The sequence below is a fragment of the Myotis myotis genome, unplaced genomic scaffold (assembly GCF_014108235.1).
Source record: "Myotis myotis isolate mMyoMyo1 unplaced genomic scaffold, mMyoMyo1.p scaffold_m19_p_10, whole genome shotgun sequence".
NCBI lineage: Eukaryota > Metazoa > Chordata > Mammalia > Chiroptera > Vespertilionidae > Myotis > Myotis myotis.
In genome coordinates, this window is record NW_023416314.1 from 10,375,821 (window position 1) to 10,403,113 (window position 27,293).

At 39.3% G+C, this 27,293-nt stretch overlaps 1 protein-coding gene and 1 non-coding gene across 3 annotated transcripts; one reads left to right on the forward strand and one right to left on the reverse strand.

Moving 5' to 3' along the window:
- The first annotated feature begins 40 nt into the window (after window positions 1-40).
- On the forward strand, window positions 41-25,434 carry AASDHPPT (aminoadipate-semialdehyde dehydrogenase-phosphopantetheinyl transferase). 2 transcript variants are annotated; one of them, XM_036324454.1, is made up of 7 exons: window positions 2,254-2,391; window positions 8,769-9,091; window positions 10,721-10,755; window positions 17,034-17,155; window positions 17,709-17,870; window positions 21,506-21,577; window positions 23,330-25,434. In XM_036324454.1, exons 2-7 carry the CDS (start codon window positions 8,901-8,903, stop codon window positions 23,492-23,494), a joined length of 747 nt encoding a protein of 248 aa, XP_036180347.1. In that variant the 5' UTR covers window positions 2,254-2,391; window positions 8,769-8,900; the 3' UTR covers window positions 23,495-25,434. The 2 variants fall into 2 exon arrangements, with proteins under 2 accessions (XP_036180348.1, XP_036180347.1); XM_036324455.1 differs by lacking the exons at window positions 8,769-9,091; window positions 10,721-10,755 and adding an exon at window positions 41-335 and having other exon boundaries at window positions 2,166-2,391.
- LOC118665580 lies at window positions 10,696-10,827 on the reverse strand. Its single transcript, XR_004970686.1, has one exon. It is a non-coding gene; the product is annotated as a small nucleolar RNA SNORA51 (small nucleolar RNA).
- Window positions 25,435-27,293: the final 1,859 nt, after the last annotated feature.

Sequence of the window (27,293 nt, forward strand, 5' to 3'; positions counted from 1 at the left end):
TGAGGGGTCAAGGTGGGAGCGAGCGCGAGGACCTGCGCGACGCGACGCCCCGCCCCTTCCGCACGGACGCCGGGAAGAGGGGCTGGAGCCCGGTCAGCGTCCGTGCCGCCAGGCCCGAGGTGGCGGCGAGGCTCGTTTCCAGCGTATGCTTCCCGGCTCCGCCCGGCCGGCGGTTCTGCTCGGTGCCCGCGATGGAGGGCGTGCGCTGGGCCTTCCCCTGCGGCACGTGGCTGCCGAGCCGCGCCGAGTGGCTGCTGGCGGTGCGGTCGATCCAGCCCGAGGAGAAGGAGCGCATTGGCCAGTTCGTCTTCGCCCGGGACGCCAAGGCAGCCATGGTACTGCGGGGCATGGGGACTGTGAGCCGAGGGCGCAGCTGTTGGGGGAGACGGGCCGGTGGACACGCGGGGCGGGTCCGGGCGCGGAGGGTGGGCGCTGCGAGTCGGAGCCTCGGCCTGGTCTCCGCGGCCTTTGTAGTCGCTTCGAAGGCCTCGCTCGTGGCCAAAAAGTTAGCCCCTCCCACGTTGCCATGGAAACGGGGACCCTGCGAAACCGTGAGATGGTGTAGGGAAGGCCTGCGGGGGACTTGCATTTCTTTCCTCGCAATGAATGCTTTTGTATTTCTATTTTTATCTTTTTAATTTTTTTTGCTTGGGCGTCTGCCTGTGAAATGTCCCACCGCTCCCCGAGGGCACCCTGCACGTGAGAGGCCCCCAAAACACTGGCGGTGCGACTGCGTTTATCTTTGCGCCCCGGGGAGCCGGACGAGGCCCAGACCGGCCTCCTGCACCCGTGAAGCGGGAGCCCCCGGAGGATGCGGCCCCGTGTCTACCTTCCTGACCACATACCTTGGAAAACAGCGTCTTAAATAGAACTGTTTACTTTAGTTACGTATTTTTAAGCAACAAATGGAAAATTGGACTTCAGAATTATTTCTGTGTAGTGCAGTATGGCCATCCCTCCAGAAACAGTCGTTTCTTGAAATTGCTCCTATGTTGAAACACCTTTTCACTTGAAATCTGGCCTAATTCATTAATCTTTTGAAGGTATATGGGTGAATATTTTTATACTCTTTTTTTTTTCAGTTGTAAGACATTGTGAAATTCAAAGTATTGCGGTATCTAAAACTCGTTAGATTGAAGCAAAAAAACCCCCACAAAAAACAACAACGAAAGCTGTCTTACAAAATATTGTATACTTTGTTATACCCCTGGGTATTTATGTGTGATTATAGTAATTTCTTAAGTATTAGGTGGAGGTGGGGGAGAGGAGGAGGGGGAGTGTATGTGACAAAAGATCATGCATAGCTAATTGTTGAAAATGAGTGATGGGTACATAGCAGCGATTTTCAACCTTTTTCATGTGGCACACGTAAACATCTGAAATTCTGTGGTACACCAAAAAATACAATTTTTTTTTTTTTTTTTTTTTACAATCTGACAAAAAATAGGTATAGTTTTGATTCGTTTACACCTATGGCTGTTGTTGTGTTGGCTGTTGTCATTTTATAATTTGGCAATATAAGGGAAAAGAGGTCAGTGCCCCTGGCCAGTCTGGTATTTCATGTTTTAAAAATTCTTGCATCACACCATTTGGAAGTCGCTGGTGTGTAGGATCTAGACATGCTTGCACATGTGCACAGAGATGTATGCACAACAGGGTTCGTTACTCACTGGGGAGTTTTTTGTAATAGCAAAACTAGAGGCAGCCTAAAATGTCCAGTAATGGAGTAAGTCAATCTATTTGTACTTCCTTGATACCGTGAAACACTATGCTATAGTTAAAAGTGCACAGAACAGATGGATATGGACAGACACGGAATAATCCCCAGCACAAGTTAAAAAGATTATACATGGTAGAATACTACATAGAGTAGGATCGCATATGTGTAGATAGATAGCAAAATCATATGCCCATGAACTTATATTTAGGTACTTAGAAAAAAGACTGGAAGGATGCCTACTTGTTAATATTGCTTACCTGTTGAAGGGAGAGAATTGCTAAGGAGAGACTAACTTTTTCTCCTATCTTCTTACGCATTGCTTAAATCTTAATGCAATGTATGTTTTAAAACCCTAAAAAATATTTTAGAAACCACAGAAACATACTTTGTATATTACAGGCAATGTACGTACACATACCAAATATTTGTTTTATTTTCTTAACAGGCTGGTCGTCTGATGATAAGGAAATTAATTACAGAGAAATTGAATATCCCTTGGAATAATATTCGTTTGCAAAGAACTGCAAAAGGAAAACCAGTTCTTGCAAAAGACTCATTGAATCCTTACCCCAATTTCAACTTTAACATCTCTCATCAAGGGGACTATGCTGTACTTGCTGCTGAACCTGAGCTACAGGTTGGAATTGATATAATGAAAACTAGTTTTCCAGGTAATGTTGCATTTTTGTAGTGCAAGAGTTTGTATCTCCTTGTCTCCATTCATACTTATTGAGTAATCAGGCCAGGAGATGTAATTTACATACTTAAATTTAGGAAAAATATGCTCAATACTCAAAGGTAGTATATCTGAGAGAGCATATATATAAAAAGGGTATATTACTTAGAATATTAATGAACTTCTACATAAAGAATAGATTCTCTCCTGGCCTGCGTGGCTCCGTGGTTGGGCATCGACCTTTGAACCAGGAGGTAGGTCATGGTTCCATTCCCAGTCAGGGCTTATGCAGGGGTTGCAGGAGGCAACCGATGGATAATTCTCTCTCATCATTGATGTTTCTTATCTCTCTCTCCCTCTCCCTTCCTCTCTGAAATCAATAAAAATATATTTTTAAAAAAGAATATATTCTCCATATAATGTTCTGCCAGAGGCAAAGTGAAATGTAAAGATTTTTGAACTATACCTCAGCTTAAGAAAGACTAAATTTGAAACTATTTTAGAAGTCTTAAATGTGTAAAGTTTTTCAAAAGCTCATCTTACTTAAATGATATTAACTCGAACTGGGCTTGAGTTAATTTTTAGTGGCGTTCTATTAAAAACAATAATTATGAGAACTTTGTTTCACTTAAACGTATCTCAAAATTAATCAGTAAATTGTTTGGTTTGTTTAAAAGGTAATCTCAATGATAAAGTATATTGTAGTTCTTAGAAAAGTTAACGTGTTTATGCTATATCTACAACTCTTTGTAGCACATTTATGTAAGTAAAAATGAAGAGCAAGCAATTATTAAAATATTTAACTTGCTTATATTTTGCCTTAAAAATTTGTAATTGGTGGATGTAGGAACTGCTAACATTTGTTGTGGGTTGAATATGCCCAGGGAATTTTATAGAACACAGGTTCTCTTAGCTATAATTTTTATCATCATTAACATTTAGCACTTATTGTGTGCCAAGGCATTTTACTAAGTGCTTTGCATATATTCTCCGATTTAATTGTCCCAACCACCCTACAATGGATATACTGTTATTTTTATCAAAAGATAAGTAGCAAAGAAGAAAGCTATTAATAGAAACATCTTTCTTATTTCATAGTGCAACTTCTTCATCTCCACACTACCTCAGAATCTTTGCTTATGTTTTCCTGGGTCTGGAAGATTTGTATTAAGTTTATCCCCCACCCCAATTTCTGTGTAGATAACTTATTGACTGGTTACCTTTCACCTCAGTCTTTAGGAAAGCCTTTGTGAACTTCTAATCTAAGCTAGGTTTTTTCGTTGTAGGCTCTCTTATAAAATGTATTTCCTGCATTCTGGTATTATATCTGTTCATAATTATTTATCAGGATGATTGATTGCCATTGCCCCAGTTCTTATAAGCCACATGAGAGCAGGAACTATGGTAGCTACCTCTGAGTTTGTTCACTATCACATCTCTTAGCACCCTACCTAGGTTATAATAATGCCCAATAAATATTTGTCAAATGTGCTGCTATAGTAAGGTTTCATTCAGAGAATGGCTGTGAAGCTCACCGCTCACTTTTGCTGTAATTGTCTTTACCTTGAATTTTCCCACCAGCTACTTGTTCTCTGACTTGATCATAAAACCTTTCTATTACAACTCTGTTGTGAACTTTGCTCAGCAAGAGGCTCTGCTAGCAATGACGGGGATTCTTGACCTGAGACCCAGGATAAGCATCAAGTCATTTTATTTTAACCTACTGAAATTATTTGCCACATTTTGTGTGAATTTTTCTCAGGAGAGGATCTGTTTTTCAGCAGTGTCATAAAAGGCTTATTCTGAAAGAACCACTGCTGTAGAGGATTTGGAATGAGCCCTTAAGCCTTCATAATGTTCTTTTGTCCCTTTATGAACTTTTCCTAAAGTCAGAAATTACCAGTGAGGCCATTGCTCCTCAGAATGCAGTCAGCTTAATTACATAGAAAGGTTGGCTCATCAGGTTGATATCTGCCTGGAAATTATGCTTTACTGTAAGACACAGATTTTATTACCAATTGCCTTGATGGATAATGTTGGCTTTGATCACTAAATAAACAGATAATTACTCATTGAAACTTTTAGTAAATGATAGGATGATAACTGAGCATTAATTGAAGGTCTAGTTTCCTGATTATTATATTAAGACTTTTTTTTACCCCCAACTTTTATTATCTTATTTGACTAAGCATAGTATCCATGCCTTTTCCTATTCTTTGTCTGGTTCATTGCCAAAAAGCTATGATATATCCAATAAATCATAAGACAAGCGATACTTTCCAGTGTCACTAGTATTGTTATCATGTCAGTAATTTCCACTAGTGATAACAGTGATGGACATTATTTCTCAGTGAGGGTGGGTAGCAGACTGGTTTATTTCACTGGAGAATCATTTGAATCCCACTGCTTATCAGAATAAGGAATGAAATTGAGCTAAGGGGCATTCCCAAAAGTTACTAAATGATGGAGGGTAACATTTAGGACAGCCTCAAGTGCATTGTAGTTTGTACTGGACATGTTATTAGATTGTCACCTCTGGAGATGGAGTCAATCTTTGTGGGCATCATTTGTATTTGAAAGACTCATTTTCATGACTCTTATTTTGTCTGCAGGGAAACATGTAGGAACTTGTGGAGTCTTTCCTTGTCTCATTAGCTATATCTACTAGGTGCAGATCATTTCCCTCCACCTCCTCCCAGTTCTCCCATTGCTTCTGTTGCTTCTGTGGCAGGGCAGGAGAAAATACAGTCTAAGATGTAAGTTCAATTGACCCTTGAACAAACACCGGGCTCAGGAGCACTGAACTCCCATGCATTTGAAAATCTTTGTCTAACTTTGGACTCCCCAAAGACTTAACTACAGTCTTCCCTCAGTATCTGCAGGGCACTCGTTCTAGGAACCCTTGTGGATACCAGAATCTGCAGGTGCTCAAGTCCCTTACATAAAATGGTATAGAAAAATGCATACAGTCAACTCTGCATCTGTGGATTTCCAACCTTGCTTCAAAAATACTGTCTTCCTTCCCTTTGTTAGGTTGTATGAGTTCCTTATATATTCTCAAAGTCACTAATCATCAGAGAAATGTAAATTTAAACCACAGTGAGATATTACCTCACACCTGTCAGAATGGCTGTCATCAAAAATAAACAAACAAGTGCTGGTGAGGATGTGGAGAAAAGGGAATCCTAGTACACTGCTGGTGGGAATGCAGACTGGTGCAACAATTATGGAAAACAGTATGGAGTTTCCTCAAAAAAATTAAATATGGATCTCCATTTGACCCAGTGATCCCACTTCTAGGAATATATCCTAAGAAACCTGAAGTACCAATTACAAAGGAATGCACCCCTAAGTTCATAGCACAGTTTACAATAGCTAAGATCTGGAAACGGACCAAGTGCCCATCAGTAGATGAGTGGATAAAAAAACTGGTGCCATGGAAGACTATGCAGCAGTAAAAAAGAAGAATCTCTTACCCTTTGAGACAGCATGGAGGGACCTGGAGAGTATCATGCTAAGTGAAATAAGTTAGTCAGAGAAAGACAAGTATCACGTGATCTCATGTGGAATCTAAGTAACAAAATAAACTGATGAACAGAGTGGATCCAGAGACTTGAAGCATGGAACAGAGTGCGGAATCTCAGAGTGAAGGTGGGAGAGGGTGGGTGGTGGGAGGTAATCAACCAAAGACCTTATATGCATATATGCATAACCAATAGAGTGCTGAAGGCCTGGGGTGGGGGAAAATACAATAAATAAATAAACAATAAACAAATAAATAAATAAATAAATAACTGTATGTAAGCCCTGGTGGTGGGAGGTAATCAACCAAAGACCTTATATGCATATATGCATAACCAATAGGGTCCTGAAGGCCTGGGGTGGGGGAAAATACAATAACTAACTAACTAACTGCATGTAAGCCCTGGCTGGTTTGACAGTGGATAGACAGCCCTCAGACTAAAGGGTTCCTGGTTCGATTCCAGTCAAGGGCACATACCTTGGTTGCAGGCTCGATCCCTGGTCCCAGGCGGGTGCGTTCAGGAGGCCGCCAGTCAATGTGTCTCTTACATCTATCTTTCTGTCTCCCCCCACCCTTTCCACTCTCTCTAAAAAATCAATGAAAAATATCCTTGGGTGAGGATTAACCAATATATACATATATTTGGTCTGTGGTTGGTTGAATCCATAGATGTGAAACTGTGGGATAGGGAAGACTGACTATATTGGAAAAAATCCACATGTAAGTGGACTTTTGCAGTTGAAACCCCCATTGTTCAAGGGCCAGCAATGTTGTTATTTTATAAAATAGATTAAGACACTTGCTCAAGGCAACTTAAACAGGAGAAGATCATGGATTTGAACCCATACTACAAAACCTGTGTATTTGGGCACTACACTCTACAACAGGGGTCCTCAAACTTTTTAAACAGGGGCCAGTTCACTGTCCCTCAGACCGTTGGAGGGCTGGACTATAGTTTAAAAAAAAACTGAACAAATTCCTATGCACACAGCGGCGGCAAAAACACCCGGCGGGCCGCATGTGGCCCATGGGCCGTAGTTTGAGGACCCCTGCTCTACAATATATGGCCTCTCAATACCAGGCTTTATTGATAATGTTTAAGGATTTACAATTCTGTAGAACTAGGTTAAATTTAAAGTTTTTATAGAGGAACTAATGTCTAAGAAGACTTGACTTACCATTTTTAAAACAGGTATTATAAACATGAGTGTGGTGTTAGCAAAACAATAGACAACTAGGAGAGCGAAGAGTTAGAGCCCAGTATTTATATATTATCTTTTGAATTGGGTTTTATTATTTGCCATATAAAGTTTACTTGATTAAATATATTTGTCTTTTCCTTGATAAATTCTGAATTCTGTCTCGTTTGGAAAAAAAAATAAATTGGTAAAAGATTTACTCCCAATCGTAGGTTATAGAGTCTCCTAGATTTTAGTCTAAAATTGTATTTTTTATATTTAATTGTATTCCTGTAGAATTTGTGGGTATATGTATATAGTATATTTTAGATCCTGATGGCTAAACAGTTCTATCAACATCAGAGTTGGGTAGATAGGAAAAACATGTAAAGTGAATGGTATTCTTAAGTTCCTGATAAATGTTAACTCTAAGATTGTTGTGGTGGCTGTTACTGTTATATGTATACTAGTGGCCCAGTGCACGAAATTTGTGCACGGGAGGGGGGCATCCCTCAGCCCAGCCTGCACCTTCTCCAATCTCGGACCCTTTGGGGGATGTCGACTGCTGGTTTAGGCCTGATCCCAGGATGTCTGACAGGCCTGATCCCAGGATGTCCCTGGATGTCTGGCAGGCCTGATCCCAGAATGTCCGACTGCTGGGATCGGGCCTAAACCGGCAGTTGGACATCCCTCTCACAATTTTGGACCACTGTCTCCTAACCGCTCGCCTGCGTGCCTGCCTGCTCGCCCCCTAACAGCTCCCCTGCCAGCCTGATTGATGCCTAACTACTCTCCTGCCGGCCTGATCATCCCCAACTGCCCTCCCCTGCTGGCCAGATCACCCCCAAGGCTTTTATTAGTATAGCTGTGACCCTTCACAGAAAATTTCACTAGCTCTGCTTTACAATAAGGGCTTGACGATTGAATCATTGGGGCCAGGCACCAAGATTTCCTTTCTTTGAATAGTGGAGGGAATAATTATCTTGTCTTTAAGTTGCCCTGAACATCAAATGAGATAATGACTTAGAAAAGTATAAAAGCATCATATAAAGACAACTGTCTTTCTCATGTACTAAAACGACAATAAAGTGGTAAAATGAAAAACACTATTTTTATTCTCCCCCTTCCTTCCTTTACAGCCTTTATTTAAACTTTGAAATTTAGAAAAATTTCACTCCTCTTTTCATTTATTTACATTCAATATTATTTTATATTAGTTTCAGGTTTTATATTAGTTACAGAATAGTGGTTAGGCCAGCCGTGGGCAAACTACGGCCCGCGGGCCAGATCCAGCCCATTTGAAATGAATAAAACTAAAAAAAAAAAAAAAAAAGACCGTACCCTTTTATGTAATGATGTTTACTTTGAATTTATATTAGTTCACACAAACACTCCATCCATGCTTTTGTTCCGGCCCTCCGGTCCAGTTTAAGAACCCATTGTGGCCCTCGAGTCAAAAAGTTTGCCCACCCCTGGGTTAGGCAATCATATACTTTACAAAGTGTTCCCTGATATTTCCAGTACCCACCTGGCTTCATACCATCATTACAACACTATTGACTATACTCCCTGTTTAAGTGACAATAGGTTTACAGGTTCCTTCCAGTCTTTCTTTTGTGTTGCTCGTCCTTCCTTTTCTTTCTCATGTCTTCCCTCATTTTCTTTTTATAGTATCTCAATTGGCCCTCAAAGCTCAGCGAAGGCACTGGGACATGCTTAATCCATTTTACAGACCAGGAAACTGAGGCCAATTCCAGTTTGCTATGGAACTGGACTCCGCGCGCACAGGGAGCCCTCACAGCCATGCTCTCCACCTTTCCTAAGGGACAGCCAGAAAGCAAACAGAACGAACCTGCCCATGAGGCTTCCAAGCCTCGTTCTCAACCACCTCTTCATCATGGATGCTCCACATTATTTCCTCTCCCCCGCCCCCAACTCCATTCTTATGCCCCCCCTTCTGGGGAGCAGGCGGTAGGCTTGCACTCACGGTGCAGGTGTGCACCCCCATGGGGCGGGGCGAGAACTGGGCGTGGAGCGAGGCGGGAACTGGGTGCAGGGTGGGTGCAGGCTGGCTTTTGGGCCAAGGTGGAAGCAGGAGTCCCAGCCTCTCAAGTGCTCAGGCCGCGGCGAGGCCCAGTTAGGCCGGGAGCTTCACCAAACTGCCGCAGTGGGGTACCCAGCAGTGCAGCGCTCCTCCACTGAGGTGGTGCCGCCCCTCCACCCCCGCCTCAGGGCTGTGAGTCTGTCCGGGTGTCCTTCCATGCCGGCAGTCATTGCTTCTAGTTTCCCGTGTCTTGGGGCCACTGCAGAACCTTGCTCTCTGCGGGCGAGGCAGATCCCCGCCCGCCAGCACCCTGCCCAGGCCTGAGCCCCCTCCAGTGCACCCCACCTTGGCGCTGCTTCGCCGAAGCCGTGGCGCTTGCCCAGGAGCCGCCCCTCAGGCGGAGGCCTGTCTGCACGCCTGCAGACCCCATGGCCAGGGCTCCTGGCCAGCCGCTTTGCTGAAGCTTCCTCTTCCTTCAGGCTCTCTCCTCAGACCCCCGGGAGCTTGGCTTTGGTGGCCCCGCCCTTCCATGGCTCTCCCACCCCCCACCTGTCAGGACGCTGCCGGGGAGTCTTGCTGTGGGCAGCGTGGTTCTGGGGCAGGGGCTGGCGTTTGGGGAGCAGCTCCAGTAAAGTTTAGTAAACCCCAGACCCCCAGCCCCTCCTTGAGCGGAGTCCAGGGCAGGCTGGGGGCCTGGGTCCGAACACTGCGGAGGTGGAGGCGGCGGCGGCAGAGAGGCGAGGCTGCATCGGCCTGCCAGAGTGGGTGGGTCATGCCTTCCTGCTCACCCCCCGCGGCCCGGCCCACAGGCCTGGACACTGCCGCAATCGGCCCGCAGGCGTGGGTGGGTTGTGCCTCGCTGCTCAGCCCCACGGCTCCCGGCCGAGTCTGTGATAGGCCCGCTGGAGTGGCTTGGGGCTGCTGCGTGCCCGGCTCTCCTGCATGTTTGTGTCTCCAATCTGGCCCCCAGCAGTCCCAGCACCGAGGCGGTGGGGCTTGGGGCTGCTGGGGCCTGACGAGAGACATAAACACACAGGGCTTCCGTCAGGCTTCGCTCCACCGCTTGGAGCCTATGTATGCAAATTAACTGCCATGTTTGTTGGGTTAATTTGCATACTCTCCTGATTGGCTGGTTAGTGTAGTGAAGGTACAATCAATTTACATGTTTGTCTATTATTAGGTAAGATAATGTTTCCAGAATGGTGGTCAGAATATTAAAATCAGTGTGGATTTTATTAAAAATTCAAATTTTTTTGAAACTACCTACCTTACTGAACCAGAATTTCTGAGATGCAACTAATGACACTCTCTCTATATATAAATAATTTCCCAGGTTAGACACATTAATGTTTAGACAACATATTAGATGTAATTTACAGAGTCATCAAAGCAAATTATAACCAATCAACATTTTTTATGAGTTAAATAATCATAAAGCCCTTTAGACCTTTGTTTCACACTGTACAACAGTATGGTTAGAGTTAGGTTTTAATAACAATTAATAGAACACAATAGAATTGTATATTTGGTCTGACTCTTTTTTTTTTTTTTCTTCAATGTATCCCCATTCACAATACAGACCAGGCAAAGAGCCTGAGCTGAGGTGTATATGGGGTAAGTTTACTCTGCCTCCTATTTCTGTACAGTCAGTGTCAGAACACAGCCTGTGGTAACCACCAGGGGGCCTTGGTGTGACTTCTTAAAGGATGTCTTTTAAGCTTAGAAAGGCAAGAAACCACAAAGTTAGAGATGTGGTTAATTTCATATGATATCTTTTCTCGCACAAACCAGAGAATATGTTTGTGGCAAAATCTGACAGATAAAGGTTAATGTTGTTAATATATAAAATGCTTGTATTAATAGTAAAATTACTTAAGACTTACTTGATGAATGGACAAAGAACCTGAGAAAACAATTCACAAAAGAGGAAATATATATAACAACTACCCCAACAACTTTAGATCTAATATTTATTAAGTACTTAATAGTTCTGGGCACTTTACATGTTTATTTCTTAACTAGAGGCCCAGTACACGGATTTGTGCACCAGTGGGGTCCCTTGGCCTGGCCTGCACCCTTTCACAATCCAGGACCCCTCGGGAGATTCGAAGAGCCAGTTTCAGCCTGATCCCCGCAGGCCAGGCCGAGGGACCCCACCAGTGCACTAATCCATGTACCAGGCCTCTAGTATGCATATAAGATCCTTGGTTAATCTTTTCCTGCCCTCCCCCCTATCCTCTTCTCCATGAGATTCATCAGTCTGTTCCATGTTTCCATGCCTGTGCATTGAGCGTCTGCCCCCTGGTGGTCAGTGTGCATCATAGCTACCGGTCGGACTGTCACTTAGGCTTTTATATAGATAGATAGATATGCCCAACTCTTTGTCCCTAATTTATAGCTTTAAGAAAGTAAATTCATCCCATCCCAGCATCCTTAAGTCTTAAACTATTCCAACATTAACTTTAAAGCCTAGGTCTTACCTAAATATCAACTCAAAAAGTCCTAAACCTCATTATCTGAATCATCTAAATTAGGCGTGGGTGAGACTCTGTATGATGCAATGTGGGACAAAATTCTTCTCTCATCAGTGAATCTGTAAAACGGGAGAAGAAATTACCTGCTTCTAAAACACATTGGTGGGGCAGGCATATGATAGACATTTCCATTTTAAAAGGGAGAAGTTGGAAGGAAAAAGAGGTCAGGCAAGGATCCCAACCAAGTTCAAAACCCAGGGGAGCAAATTGCATTAGGTGTCCATGCCTAAGGTTAATACTTGGGGGCTCCCTGCTCCGTCCTTTGGCTCCTCAGCATGGCCCCACCCTTTGCCCTTCTATCCTGCTTTTCGAGTCCTTCCTTTTACTTGAAGGATAAAATCTTTGCAGCCAAGTAGCCCAAACTGCAGGCCCTTTTCTTGCCTGTGTGTATTGATCCATGTAGGTGTTGATAACTGCACATGGAAATAAAAACACTAGGCAACTGCAGTTTGGGCCTGCCTAAGTGGTGGAGAGATTCAAGCCTATGTCATCATATTTCGATCTAGTGTTCTGTGCTGAGCCACTTGTATGGAGGGCTTAAGAGCTCCTTTGTGTTAACAAAAAAACCCCCATTGAAACCTGTAAAGAATTTATGTGAGTTTATTTGAGCCAAACTGTGGACATCTGCCGAGAAGCTCAATGAATTGAGATAATGCTCTGGAGAAAGGGTAGTTCATACCTTGTTTTTATAAATTTACCATCAAAAAGAAAATACGTAAGTGGGTTACATGAAATTCATTGGTGATAGATTAAGGAGGTGTGATAAAGCAAAGCAGGGAATCCTCTGGGATAGGATAAAAAATGAAATGATAGACATATGCTTCTTTTGCATAGATGGATACAGGATAGTTTAACATAATTAACAGTTGACGATTAACTTGATAACAACAACGAGGGAATGTCCCAGTGCCATTTGCTGTGCCCTGAGGGGTTGGGGGCGTGGAAGAGAAGTTACAAGTTACCCATACATTTCATTTCGCAGATATGTTATCTTAGAGGCAAAAAGACAAATGGGCTCAGTAAAGATCTAAGTTGATCTTTGTCAGGGAAAATACTGGCCTAGGACATGACTACCCACTATAACTTGTTTGTAGTTAAATATTTAGTTTTCAGACCATCGTTTGTGGTTATTTCAGGTCTTTGAGTTTGCACAACTGTCATACAGGCCTTCCCTAACTAGTCAGGTTAGCATATGGTCCATTTCATCCGCGTTTGTCAATAGCATGCTATAGGCTTTGTGGTAGTTATGAAACCTATATTAGCAGCTTAGACATTTTTGTTTTATTCTGAGTTTGTATCTGGATAAATTCCCAGACAAGTGAGCTGGTAAGTCAAACATTATTGTATACATATTAACTCAAATTTTAGAAGACTATCACCTCCCATGGAAGCAAGATTACATGTAATTCAGTACTTAGAAAATGAAACTACTAGAACTTCTAATACAATTTATTATCCAAAGCTAAATTTCATTACTCTGAAGCACACATATGGACATTGCTCAATTCCTTCTAAAATAACTGGCCCTTTTTAAAAAGAGGGGCACACTTTAACTGGGATGCTGATTTTATTGTGAGGAGAGATTGATGATGGTTGGTCTTGAGGTTCTGGTATTAGTAGGATTCTTTCTCCCATAGGTTTGTAGTAGCAGCCTAGGGTATTGACTATCAATTATCTTTTAGATTAATACTGTGTACTTAATCAGCTTCCAAGTTGCTGTATGATCTTGATTAGTTTATTATTGTGAACATTTAGTTAATATCTAATACTGCTTTCCTTAAAGATTAAACTATAAGATGGGGATCTGGTTTTTTAAAACTTGGTTAATAGTTCTATATAAATTTTAAGTAATTTTATCTTATGTATATACTTGTTTCTACATGTGCAGTAGTAGAATGATAAAAATGAAGATTGTAATAAACATGAATATGTGATGGTATTATTAGGCAGGTTTGCCAATTGGTATGTCCAATAATTGTGCTGTCTTCAGATAGCTTGAAGGACAAATTACTATTGTGGTATTTCCTACTGATTTTTTTATTAAATATTTTGTCCAGTTTCTCTAGCTGTTTTTTTCATTTTTATATACATATTAATTTATTTCAGAGAAGAAGGGAGAGGGAGGGATAGAAACATCAATGATAAGAGAGAATCATTGATCAGCTGCCTCCTGCATGCCCCCTACCAGGATCAAGCCCACAACCTGGGCATGTGCCCTGACCCTGACCGGGTATCGAGCTGTGATCACCTGGTTCATGGTCTACGCTCAACCACTGAGCCAAATGGGCTGAGCTGATTTTTTTTTTTTTAATTAAAATTTTCTAAATAAACAAAGTCCTTGAGTACTCACCCACTTTGTCTTTCCACCACAATGCCACAGGGTGGCACTGTTGTGCTTTGGCTGAATGTTTACAAAATCATCTTTTTCTTTTGCCGTCAAATCTCTTATTTTGTGGAATAAATAAGATGCTCTCAAAAGTATATGAAAATGCACTCATATCAGATACTGTTAGTTGTACATAATCAGTTATGTGATTGCTTTCCAGTGATTGTGCTAGGTTGCTTTTTGTGTTAATCAGCTTTTTATTGGCATGCATATTTAAATTTCTTTTTCTTGATTGCCCCATCATATATAGTTAAAAATCAGAGGGCTTGATTATGAAATTGTAACTTGAAGAAACCAACAAATAAAATTACTTATATGACAACAAGCATATCTTTTAAAATTTTAGGCTTTTTTATAGTATTGTTAAACTACAGTTCAGATCCAGTTATATAATGCTGTCTTCCAAATCCAAGGTAGCTAGCTTCCCGTTGTTATTATTTACCCTGTTTGTGCCAGAATCTATTCAGAGGAAACAGTTCATGATTTATGTAGATGTCGTGGTCCCATTAGTTAAAATCTTCAGATATACTTTCATCACTTTTGCAAGCTTGCTTGGTTTACTTTCTTTAGTGTGTAATTTATCAAGCCAGTATGTAGTAGTGATGCTTGCATTTTAACAAGATAGTTTTTATTAAGGGCCTTAAGGAATAAGCCTGGCTGACTATCAAAGGGATTCATAGCCCTGGGGCTCCTAAGATCACAGTTTAATACTTCAACAATGCTATTACATGAAATGACTTTATAGCTTTGCTGGGCTACTTTTAGCCCAGCAAATAATAGTTTTAAATTAACAAACATTAAACATCAGTTGAATTCATAAAATGGATTGTAATGTTATTCTTGAGAAAATGAGAGGGCTAGGAATAGATAGATGAATTAAATGAGTTTAATGAACTTGAAAATAAAAGAGGATCTTTGTCTTGAATTAAAGGACCATGTATTATTGTATTGTAGGGTTGTTGGAAATATTTCCTGGCTAAACAAGAGGAGACTTTTGACAGTCTTGAAGTGGGGATGGTAGGGGAATCTTAATTTTGGGGAGAGCTGCTCGAAAATAACTATGGGAAAGGTACTTCTTTGCTGTAGGACAGTGATTTTTCAACCAGTGTGCTGCAAGAATTTTTAAAGCATGCAATACCTAACTATTTAGACAGGGGTACTAACCCCCTTTCCCTTAGACCAGTGGTTCTCAACCTTCTGGCCCTTTAAATACAGTTCCTCATGTTGTGACCCAACCATAAAATTATTTTCGTTGCTACTTCATAACTGTAATGTTGCTACTGTTATGAATCATAATGTAAATATCTGATATGCAGGATGGTCTTAGGCGACCCCTGTGAAAGGGTCATTCGACCCCCAAAGGGGTCACGACCCACAGGTTGAGAACCACTGCCTTAGACTGTTAAATTTAAAGATGACAACTGCCAATACAACAATAGCCTTGCAGGATGAATGAATCAAAATTACACCTATTGTTTTTATATGTCAAATCAGGAAGAATACATATTTTTTGGTGTGCCGCAGAACTTTAGTAAATAGTTTATGTATGCCATGAGATGAAAATGGTTGAAAATTGCTGCTGTCGGAGACATAATAAGCTCCCTATGAAGATAAGGTCACATCTGTTTTCCTCATGATAGTCCCAGCGTCTAGCACTTGGGCACTTGAGTGTGAATAATCATAAGAGTGCTAATTGTTGAATTGTCATGGGGGAGATAGTTATTACATGCTAGTAAAGCATTAAGTAAGGGGATTTGACATCTTTTTTCCAGGCATGCTGTGTTGGCAGATGTCATTTTTTAAGAATTGTAGTCAATCAGTTAAGAATGTCAGATTTTGGAGTTGGGTATTTTAGAAATGGGAGGCAGAGTAGATAAGCTACGTTGACAGAATCTGCAGAGGGACTACCTTCAAGAGGTTTTCTGGAAAATAATGGGGCACATTTAGGAAATAACTTACCAAATAATGGTTAACATTCATTTATTCATACAGTAAACATTTGTGTTTACCTACCTTGCCTTGGGCCCAGCTTTCTGATAGGCCACTTAAACTGTAAGTGTGTGAGGGCAAGAACCATGATTGACTTGTTTTAACCATTAGTTCAGTACATATTTGTGTAATATTTTCACGTGTTTTACTTACCTATAGAATAAATGGATGATAGAAAGTTCCTGCCTAATAGTAAAAAGAGACAGACACATAATTATAATATTTTGAAAAATACTGTATATTTTAATTTGTATCTTAGCCTTTAACTCTAGGAATCAGATTCTTTGAGTTCTGTCCTTTTTGTCATGTATTTTTAGAATGCTATGTAATATTTTGTCTGTGGAAGTAGGTGAGTTAGGAATATACTTCAAAAATATTTCAAATGAGCCTGATTCATAGTATCCCCAAAAGAATTGAAATTAAAATCTGTTTTATTTGGAGAAGTAATATTACAAAATGTTAAAACAGTTATTTTGAATGAAATGTATTTTCCAGTCATGGTAATAACTTATAAAAGAACAACTTTCAGCATTCAGCCCATTTCTAATAAATTATAATAAATCATTCCCCCTGTTATATAGCAAAATAAAATTTAAACTCCAGGATAGACTTGCTCTATTTTAAGAGTTCTTATGTATTTATGATATACTATTATATATAGGAATTTTTTCTTGACTAAAACGTATAACATGTTTGCTGCTAAATTTTTTCAAAACTTTAGGAGCATCTGTTGATAAAACCACATGGTTTCTCTCCTTAAATACTGAGTAATTCAGACTTTCATTACTGCTATTAGCCTTATCTTTTTTGGGGGGCTAAACCCAGCTTGTCACTGTGTGTTATTCTTTTAATTCCAAACTTAACTTTGTTTAAGATTATTGTGACTATTCAAAAGTAAGGTTGGGCTATAGTTTTATGTGCTGTCTTTAACAGATTTGGTAATAGAATTGCTATTTTTAATTCACTATTTCCTCAATTTACAGGTCGTGGTTCAATTTCAGAATTCTTCCATATTATGAAGAGAAAGTTTACGAATAAAGAATGGGAAACAATCAAAAGCTTTAAGGATGAATGGACTCAGCTGGATATGTTTTATAGGAATTGGGTATAATCTCTTTCTAATTTTCAGAGTAAATGACTGAAATTATTTCATTATCTTTGCAAAAAATAGGAGCAGAAATTTTTAGGTTATTACTTGGGAACTTGATTCTTATGTATGCATTATTACATTATAATGACATTTAAGAAAATATTTAATGCTCAATTAGAAGGTTTACTTTTGGAGCTAAAACAAGGCATTTTATTTTTCACTTTTTAGAATTGTTTTCTGTCCTAAAGGAACTCATACAGATGAGGCTTTATTTAATAAACACTTATATAAAATTTACTATATGCTGGAAGACATTAAGTGTTTTATAAGTTAGCTAATTTAATTATTATGAAAGACCTATGAGGAAAGTACTATTACTGTTGCATGTTACACATGAGAAAGTGGAGGTGCAGCGAACTTAAATGATTTGCCTTAAGATTATACAGCTGGTTTGTCTCCAGGCCTACTTTACTGCATCCAGCAAAGGCCCAGCTGGTAGGGGCCTGTAGAGTTTATGAAAAATTTTATCTACTAAAAGCTCTCAGAGAAAATGTTTTCTGTGTCTTAGGCACTGAAAGAAAGCTTCATAAAAGCCATAGGTATTGGACTTGGATTTGAATTGCAACGGCTTGAATTTGATATGTCCCCATTAAACCTGGATTTAGGGCAGGTTTATAAAGAAACACGTTTGTTTCTGGATGGAAAAGAAGAAAAGGAATGGGCATTTGAGGTAAGAAATTGATCAGATTGCTGTAACTGTAAGGACTTGCTAATTTTGTGCATTTGTGTGAGATTAATTTGGGGAGGCTAGTCATTGGAACGAAACACGGCTGGAATCGAATCCTGGTGCTCTGAAGGTGAAGTCAGGGAAACTGAGAATCTACAATATTCAAGCTGATACTGGAAAGATTGGCCAGAGAGTTAAGTAAAATGAGCAGAGAAAGAGGCCCTGAATGGAAAGAGCTCTGTGTGTGCACAGCCAAAGAAGCCATGCTGAGGGGCTTCCATGTTAGATCGGTCACATCATACCGGGCATTATGGATCAGATTGAAGATTTTATCTTTCTGTAATTGATTCTTAGTTGCCAGGAGAGAAACCCAACATAAACTCATTTCATCCAGAAAGATACTATATAGGCTAGTAGGGTGTTTCATGTAACTGGGCTTCAGGATTCACTAGAATTAGGGACTGGAAAACTCAGAACTCGTTTCTATTTTACTTTTGCCTTTCCATATATCCTAGCTTCAGTTTTCTCCCACCATGGTTTCTCATTCTGTACATCGGCTTTCTTAACTTCTGGTTTGTGTAGCAGGAATGACTGCCTACCACTCTTACGTGTAACAATTTGCAGGTTAAAACCCCACAGAGATTGGTGAGCTCCCTTTCTGTTCCAAGTCCTAAGAGTCCTAGAGAAAGGACTCCCTGACCTAGCTTGGATCTGAGGCTTATCTTCTGACTAGTCACTGTAGCCAAGGAAGTGGTCTACTGTGATTGGTCCAGCTTGTATCCGGTGTTCAGAGCCCAGCAAATGGGTTCAATACTAACGTGCTTATTGCTGCAGTAATCATCTGAATTGTGTTCAGAGTAGGTTGGCGCCCAGAATAAAGAATTAGTGATGAATAGATAAAATGAGAGGTGTTCACCAGTTTTTTCAAAAGAATTTAACAAGTGTTAGTAGAGAGTGATAAGATCAGATTTGTATTTTAAGACCGAGTTCTGTCTGGGTAGAGGTTAAGGAAGTGAGATGTCAAAGATGTTATGACAATTCTGTGACTTATATAGGACCTTCTGTTGAAAAAATGAGTACTAGAGAACAAGTCGATAAAATTTGAGATGCCATAGAAACACCCAAGTGAAGGTGTCGGTGAATAGAGTGAAAGGCTGGGCTAGAGGTAAAAATCATAATCATTGACATGTGCATGGTGGTTGAAGCCATGTGGTTTAAGTTGCCGCAGTGAGGTTACCTAAATTTGAAGAGAGGAAGGCCCTAGGACAGCATGCTGAGAATACTGATAATTAAAGGTGGAGTGGAGGAAACAAAAAGAATGACGAAAATAGAAATAAAACAAGAGAGTAGTGTGAGGGGATCCAAGGCGGGTAGAAAGTATTTTGAGAGTGAGAGCTGGGTTAAAACTGCTAACATACTGAGTAAGGTAGGGATTTTATCAGTTAAAGAGTACATTACATTTAGGATATTTTAAGTGTACAATTTAAAAATTGTAACCAAAATTATGTAAAAACCTTTAGTCCTTACAAGATTACACCTTAGCCATTTCACTCATGGGGAGTCCTCTATTCTCAATGGTGCCCAAGAGAGTAGGCCTAGTAGCAAGGTGAGGAGGGAAGAGTCAGTGACTGGGCCAGATGTGCTTCACGTTTTTGGGTGGTAAAGATGTCTGAGTTCCTCAGACCAAATAGATGCTGTGGAAAATGGTGGCCACTGGGCCTGAAGTGTCTAGAAAGGGCCGCACTCAAAGGGAACTCCAAAGGAAGAGGCAGTGGGCAGTCTACTAGTTGCTGAGGGCAGAATTGTCTTGAATACACTGCTAGCTCTAGGCAGTGTACAGGGAGCGCTAAAGAACTGAAAGTGGGTCACTGAAAATACCACAGGTGCCCACCCGTGAGGTAAGCCTGCCTTTGATACTTCATATGGTTCTAAACACTGCGTTAAACAGCATTGGTCATTCCTCTGCCCCTTTCCTGCAGTCCCTTTATGTCCCCCACCTTAAGGAAACCAAAGTGGAAAAGGAAGAATGAAGAGCAAGGTGAGGCCAAGGGGGAAGATTGTGCATCTGCTCTAGGAGTGAAAGGGGATTTTTTAAGCTGAAAGTGACTAAAGAGCTTGTCCAGGAGCTGGGAAGGGAGATGCATCAGGGCACATTTGAAGGCAGCCATGGAAGAGTAATGAAGTTCTGCACCAAATGTCCCTGGGTGTTTTGTCAGTTCAGTGTACCAGTTACCAAAGTAAGGAAGCCATGCGTATTAGATGCAGACACTATAGAACTGGTGATCTAAGTGGTTTTCCAAAAGTAATTTTGTAGCCAAAACATCTCTGTGTGTTATAATGTTCACATTATTAATATATTTAGTGTAAAGAATGGGAGGACAACCATGTGTTAAAAAGAATAGTTTGGTTTATAATAAATATTGTGAGCTTTTTTCAGCTAAAGTGAAAATAACTTTAAAATATTTTCTAATACTTAACTGGTTATATTTTTTTCCTCTTTAAATGTTTTTTTCCTAAATTTATTCTTATTGAATTTTAGGTTTTATTAATTTGGATATCTTAAAATACGAAGATAAGAAAAACAGGGTAAAGGATATAAAGTCCCTGAGTAATTCAGTTTCTAATTGTAGTTTGCTTTAGTAAAGTGGCTTTTTAGTGAAAATTTTGTTTCGTATTTTTGTGTACTTTTTTAAAATTTTATTGATTTTTAGAGACAGAGGAAGTTGAGAGGGGGAGAGAAACATTAATGTGAGAGAGAATTGATTGGCTGCCTCCTGCACGCCCCCTACTGGGGATGGAGCTTGTAACCTGGGCATGTGCCCCTACCAGGAATCGAATCAGTCACCTCCTGGTTCATAGGTTGATGCTCAACCACTGAGCCACACCGACTGGGCAAAAGTTGAATATTCTTTGTCTATAAAATTCCACTGTGATTTTCCATAGTATATAGTTAACTACATGTTTATACACAAGTGTTGCAACCTGATTTTTTTTTTTAATGTTAACTTTAAGCTTGTACAAAATTAGCATCTCCAATTAGGGCAGAGGGCTCTCTAGTGGTACCTAGATAGGACACTTTATCTATGTAGTACTCTGGTTTAGAATGTATTATTTAAATCATTAAGAAATAGCAAACGCCAAATGAACAGTGTTCTATCAGTAAAAGGGGGAGAATGGGGCTTGTATTTTAAAATACTGTTGAAAGAAAGGTTAGCAAGACATAGCAACTGAATGCAAAATTAATCCTAGACTACCTCCTGTTTGAGTCGGGGAAATGCTATAAAAGACATTATTGGATTAGTTCAAAAATTTGTAATACAGGTGGTAGATTCAAGTACTACTTCCATGTTACATAAACCAAAGGTATTAACTACTATGGTTATGTGAGAGAATATTCCTATTAGAAAATACATATTGAAATATTTCAGACTAAAGGGTCAAAATGTATTTGACTTCTCCTTAAATGTTTGGGGGAAGTGAAGGAAAATGTGTGTGTGTGTGTGGTGTGTGTGTGTGTGTGTGTGTGTGTGTGAGAGAGAGTGTGTAGAGAGAAGGAGGTTGAGATTTTAAAGATGTAAAAGAAAGTATAAGTTTACGTATGTAGTAATCTGTATTTTTTACTTACTTCTTTTTTTTAGGAAAGCAAAATAGATGAACACCATTTTGTTGCCGTAGCTCTTAGGAAACCCGATGGATCTAGACATCAGGATGTAAGATTTTAAGATTTCTCTGACTTCTATTTTAAAAGCATGAATCAATTTTGAGTTTTTTCTTTATTAGTAGAAATAATCACTTGGTTTACCTCAGCTTTAGAGGGATTTTTTTTTGTTTATTTTTAGATTACAGATTTAGACATGTTTTTTGTTATCAAATCCTTAAAATCATTTGAGATTTTACAGAACATTTTAAGAAGGTAGTTAAATGGTCAGCCTGGGTCTAGAAGCCAGGTCTTCTGAATAGTATTCTCATCCTTTTCACAACCTTAGTCATCTTAACAGTAGTTTATTTCCCGGTGAATATCTTGAAGATAAAGGTACCCAGTTGACAGGTAGTAAGTAATGGAATTATTTGGCAAATTGAACCCCTTCTCCTTTTTGTAGTACTATCCTCAGTTATTCCCAAGTTATACTATCAAACATATGAGAATCCTTGTGTCATATTGTGGCATAACGTGGTCTCAATTCTTCCTATTACAGTTTGTAAACTTCTGTTAATTGGTAAGTAGAGAAAGTTAAAAAAAAACACAAAACACTTAGGGCCAAGGACGTTTAGTCTATATATAGTTGTGATTCTGCAGTAGTACTAATATAAGGACCATTGATCATATTATAATAATTGAAACTACATGCATATCATTTTTAACGAATCCATGTGAGATAATGGGGCGTGATCAATACACACACACACATACACACACCATTATCTCCAGAAAAGTAGTTCAGTCCACAGACCATTCCTTAGATAGATTAACAAAGGATTAAAATTTCTCATAGATTATCTTCCTTAAAAGGGGGTAGCATATTAAAATTGACCGCTGTTATCTGAAGATGTTCTGACCAAGTTTACCTGTCCTTGTTACCTACCCTATTTTACTTCAGCTCTGCACTCTCTCTGAGTAGCACATATTTCCATAGAGCTTTATATTTTTTGTAACATTTACACACATGGTACTTCCTTTTTATTTCACTGGAGAGAGTCTATTTAGGCAGCAGCATTGACATAGTGGGAAAAGGATGAGAATACTATTCAGAAGACCTGGGTTCTAGGCCTAGGCTGACTGTTTAAACCTGTGTGGTGAGCTTGGGCAAAGTTGATCTTCCGAAGCCTCAATTCTCCATCTATAAAATTGAGAATACAACCATATCAGCAAATAGGTACTGACCTTGTTAAAACACTATATGAAATCCAAGTATTACCTTTACTAGAATGCATGGAATGTTAAAAGAGGTCTCTATGGGGTTCAGTTGTAAACAAGGGCCTATCTCACCAGAATAAGAAAAAGGGCACCTATCTTACAGAATAAGATACAGTTTTAGTGTTGATGAATCATTTCCTAAAGAAGTTTTGCATCTCTCTGGTTATGGGTCTAGAGTATTTCTCCAAAGTTTGCCTGGTGGCCCCCACCCTCTATCAGTATAACCCAGCTTCTTGTTATATATTTTGGGATCCCTTTTAACTTATCTCCTGAATTAGAATTTTTGGATGTGTGACTCAGTAAGTCGACAGTTTAAACAAATATCAAAGGTTATTGTTATGTAGAAGAAGTGTGAGAATCGGGTTATTTTTCTGAATTTGCTATATTGGCAATATATAAGGATTAAAAAACAATTAGAAATCCTGTTTTGTACTTTAATATTACTGAAATGTAATTTGGTCTTATTTGTTATTTTGCTAATTTATAAAGTTGATCATAAGATTAACATGCAGTGTAACAGTCAGGTAATTTATTTTTTCCCTTTTAGGCTTCATCACAAGATGATTCTAAACCATCCCAGAGGCAGTTTACAATTCTTACCTATAATGATTTAATCTCATCTGCTGTTCCTATGACCCCTGAAGATCCTTCATTTTGGGACTGTTTTTGCTTCACAGAAGAAATTCTGATACGAAATGGTACAACGACATGATATGACAAGTAACAAAGGGAAGTGAAAGCTGTTTGTAATATTCTGTATTCACTAAAAAATAAATGCCTGATCCTATTATACTATTAAATTTTATTTCACAAAACAGTTTGAAAAAGAAAAACAACTTTTCCTATTATAAAGCTTACTCCCAGTTTAAAATAGTTTAGCAGAACACAAGTTTACCTTTTCTCCCACCCCAGAATCTCATGAATTGACAGAAGAAATAGAAAAGGGAGGCAGAATTTTGGGTGACACAGGCACCCCTTGGTTCACTGCACTTTGTGCTTCACGGGTGTTGCTTGTTTACAAATGGTTAGCAAGACCCTCCACCAGCAAAACGATTACTATGGTAATCTGGGACTGAATCTGTAATATCTGAAGCATGCCTATACATGTTTATTGTAGAAAAACAAAATGGAAATTTACAATAAGGAAACATTTAATTTCCTGTCTTTCAGACATAACTATATCAGAGGTAACTATTTCTAAACCCTTTTATTGGCAAATGAGTCTATATTAATGTATTTGTTTTTTAATAAAAAAAAGTGGGAACATACTTTTTTTTTTTTCTTAACTGCGCATCTACTGTTCATAAATACTTCCGTGGCAAAACTTTTCCTGGCTCTAAAGTATTCTGTTGAATGGCTAATGTCAGTTAGGATGCTTTGACCAGAGATAACAGTGTCCAGATATAATTGAGATAATGAATGTTCTCATACATTCATTATCTCATACAGTATACAGTTGAGAGGGGTCAGTAGAGAGACTTTTTTTGCCTCAGCCTCAGTTTGTTTTGCCTTAGACTTGTCTCATGCTTATGATAGCTGCTGTGCTATAGCTCCCATCTTCATGTCATAAAATTTCATCTAAAAATAGGGAAGGCTGTTTCTCTTCTCACCTCTGTTTTGTCAGTGAGGAGTACATTTCCCATGAGTCCCCAGAATATTTCCCCTCAGTTTCCCTGGACTCAGACCAGATCACTGAGAAAGCCAATGTGGACTCTGGGAAGCAGACTTGGTAAAGAAGACGCAGAAGTGAGGGGGAGAATGGCATCCAGGGAAAGCCACTGCCTGTGGTAGGGGGTGTACCACAGTTGACTCATTTTGTCCTCGGTTAGACATTTGATTTACTGTAAGTGGTGCAGTGAATATCCTTGTAAACACATTTTGAGATATGTGCTTATGTCCTTGAGAAAGTTTCTGGAAGTGGAATGATTGGCTCAAAGGGTTTAAACTTTTAGAGCTTTGATAAAAATTGCCAAATTGCTCTCCAAAACTGTGGTGCAACTTGCACTTCAAGTTAGTTTTAAATGTGTGACCCCCCTTTCACCCACCCCTGCATACTCCCTGGTAAACTCTAGATTTTTTTTTAATTTAATCTTTGTCAATATAAGTAGAAAATGGAACCTTATTTTTTAAATTTCTATTTCTTTTCATTACAAATAAGATTGGTATGTCAGTGTTGTTATTGGCTGTTTTTATTCCTTCTTTAATGAACTGCCTGTTTATTGTCTTTGCCTGTTTTCATTTTAGTAAATAGGACTTAATTTAAAGTGGGAACATAATATATAAAACGCCAAGCCCATCATATTGATGACAGATCTATGATATGGTTGTAGTGCATGTCTTGGGGAGTTAGTCTTGTTATTGCTTAATATCAAGAAGTGAAATAAGTTTATTGTTTCCATTACTAAAATTGAAAGTTGTGTGAAATTAGATGCTTTGCTTAGTAAAAAAAATTGGAATGTTTTATAATATTTTATTAAGCATGCCCAAATAGTCCAAGAATAGTAAATAACGTGTTTTAAATGGATCAAATGGCATTTATAATACGAGAAATGGCATCATCCTTAGCATGAATGTAATGGTAATATGAAAAACTGTCATCTGTCTTGTTATTATAATAATAAAATGATTAACATTGAATTTTTATGAGCCAGATATTGTGCTAGATTTTGTTTTTGTTTTTTTCTATTCTTTCTGAATCAAAGCGGCACATTACACATACTTTAAAGCAGTGGTTCTCAACCTTCTGGCCCTTTAAATACAGTTGCTCGTGTTGTGACCCAACCATAAAATTATTTTCGTTGCTACTTTATAACTGTAATGTTGCTACTGTTATGAATCATAATGTAAATATCTGATATGCAGGATGGTCTTAGGCGACCCCTGTGAAAGGGTCGTTCGACCGCCAAAGGGGTCGCGACCCACAGGTTGAGAACCGCTGCTTTAAAGAGTCAAATCTACAATTTTTTACATGAAAAACACCACTACCGTGACCTCTTCCCATACCTGTCTCCAGAGCAAGTTCTTTCAACTCTTTTAGCTGATTTTTGTTATTTATAACCATATCGCCAAATAACATTAATATATTGCTTTTGCTTGGTTTTTCAGTTTTAGGCAGTTCTGTAATTCCTAATATAAAGCGTTGCTGTTCTTCTTCCCAACCATCACATATTCCCTTCCTTGATCCCTTTCCCCAGCATAATTATTGTAATTCAGTGTTTACATTAACAACTGAATTAAGAATGTTTATGTTACTAAGATTAGCTAATGCTCTACACAGCTGAATGTATTATTCTCACCCCCCCATACTGCATTTTTTTTACTTTACTTTTTTCTCTGTCCCTTTGAAATGTAGGTAAACCCATTTTATTTTTAAATTTTTATTGGGGTGACATTGGTTAATAAAATTACATAGGTTTCAGGTGTACAGTTCTATAATACATCATCTGTATATTGTCTTGTGTGTTCACCACCCAAAGTCAAATCTCTCTCCTCCCATCACTGTTTACCCCTTCTACCCTCTCCCTACACCCCTTTCCCTCTGGTAATCACAGTACTGTTGTCTGTGTCTGATTGTTTTTTTCTCTTTGTTTTTTGCTTAATCCCTTCACCTTTTTCACCAGCCCCCTTATACTGCATATTTATTTCCTTGAGTTAATAGTTGACTTTGTTTGCAGAGGTTTCCATGTACTTAATGCTAATTTAACCCCAAACTCTAGTAGATGTATGAATACCTTTTTCATATGTTCAGACTCATTTGTTCATCATTTTCATCTATCTTCTTGAAGAAATTGTTCCTGTTTTGTCCCATCTGGACTTCTTGCCTCCTGTGGCTGGTACACAGCTGTCATCTTATAATTTCTTTTCACCATCATCCCAGGATTGCTTGCCTCTCCCCTATGTGGGATTCCCTGACTTCTCACTTCCTGTATCTCATGTCTGTCTGAGATTTACTCTTTCATTTGTGTGTGATGTGTGAGTGTCACATCCATTCGCGGCTAGGGTTCAGGATCTGGAAAAGGGGCCGCACACAACAAATACACTAGACAAGAAATAAGAATTTAGAAGGCATCAGGGCCAGGCAGAAACCTTCCCTCTAGTGGAGAGGCTCCCTGAAGCCCTGGCCTTGTTAGCTTTTATTCAATTTTAGAATACACATCTTGCCCTTAGTTAGGCAGGCAATTCGGTAGCAGACAGACTATCTTAAAGGTCAGTAAATATTAGTAAAACTTTACTTTGAGACTATTAGGTCAGGAAATTGCTGGAGCCACCATTATCTCCACAGAACAATCGCTGCATAGCTTTAGCCCTTGCTAAAGCTCAAGGTCCATCAGCCTTCCAAATTCCCTATTGCACTTTCATGATAGTGTTGACAATGGATAGCTTCCAGCAGTGTATCATATCCTTGAGTAACTTCCTGAGAACAAAGAGGACATGGGAGATACATTTTGAGACCATAGGACAGCTTCGTTTTGAGGTGTCCAAAACTATTACTTGTATTGTACTACATTACC

Bases quoted from the DNA above. Each gene is read 5' to 3' on its own strand.
- AASDHPPT (XM_036324455.1), top strand. From the start codon at position 192: ATGGAGGGCGTGCGCTGGGCCTTCCCCTGCGGCACGTGGCTGCCGAGC. The intron at 2,392-17,033 runs GTAATGTTGCAT...CTCAATTTACAG, and splicing joins AATGAAAACTAGTTTTCCAG to GTCGTGGTTCAATTTCAGAA. The intron at 17,871-21,505 runs GTAAGAAATTGA...TCTTTTTTTTAG, and splicing joins AAAAGGAATGGGCATTTGAG to GAAAGCAAAATAGATGAACA.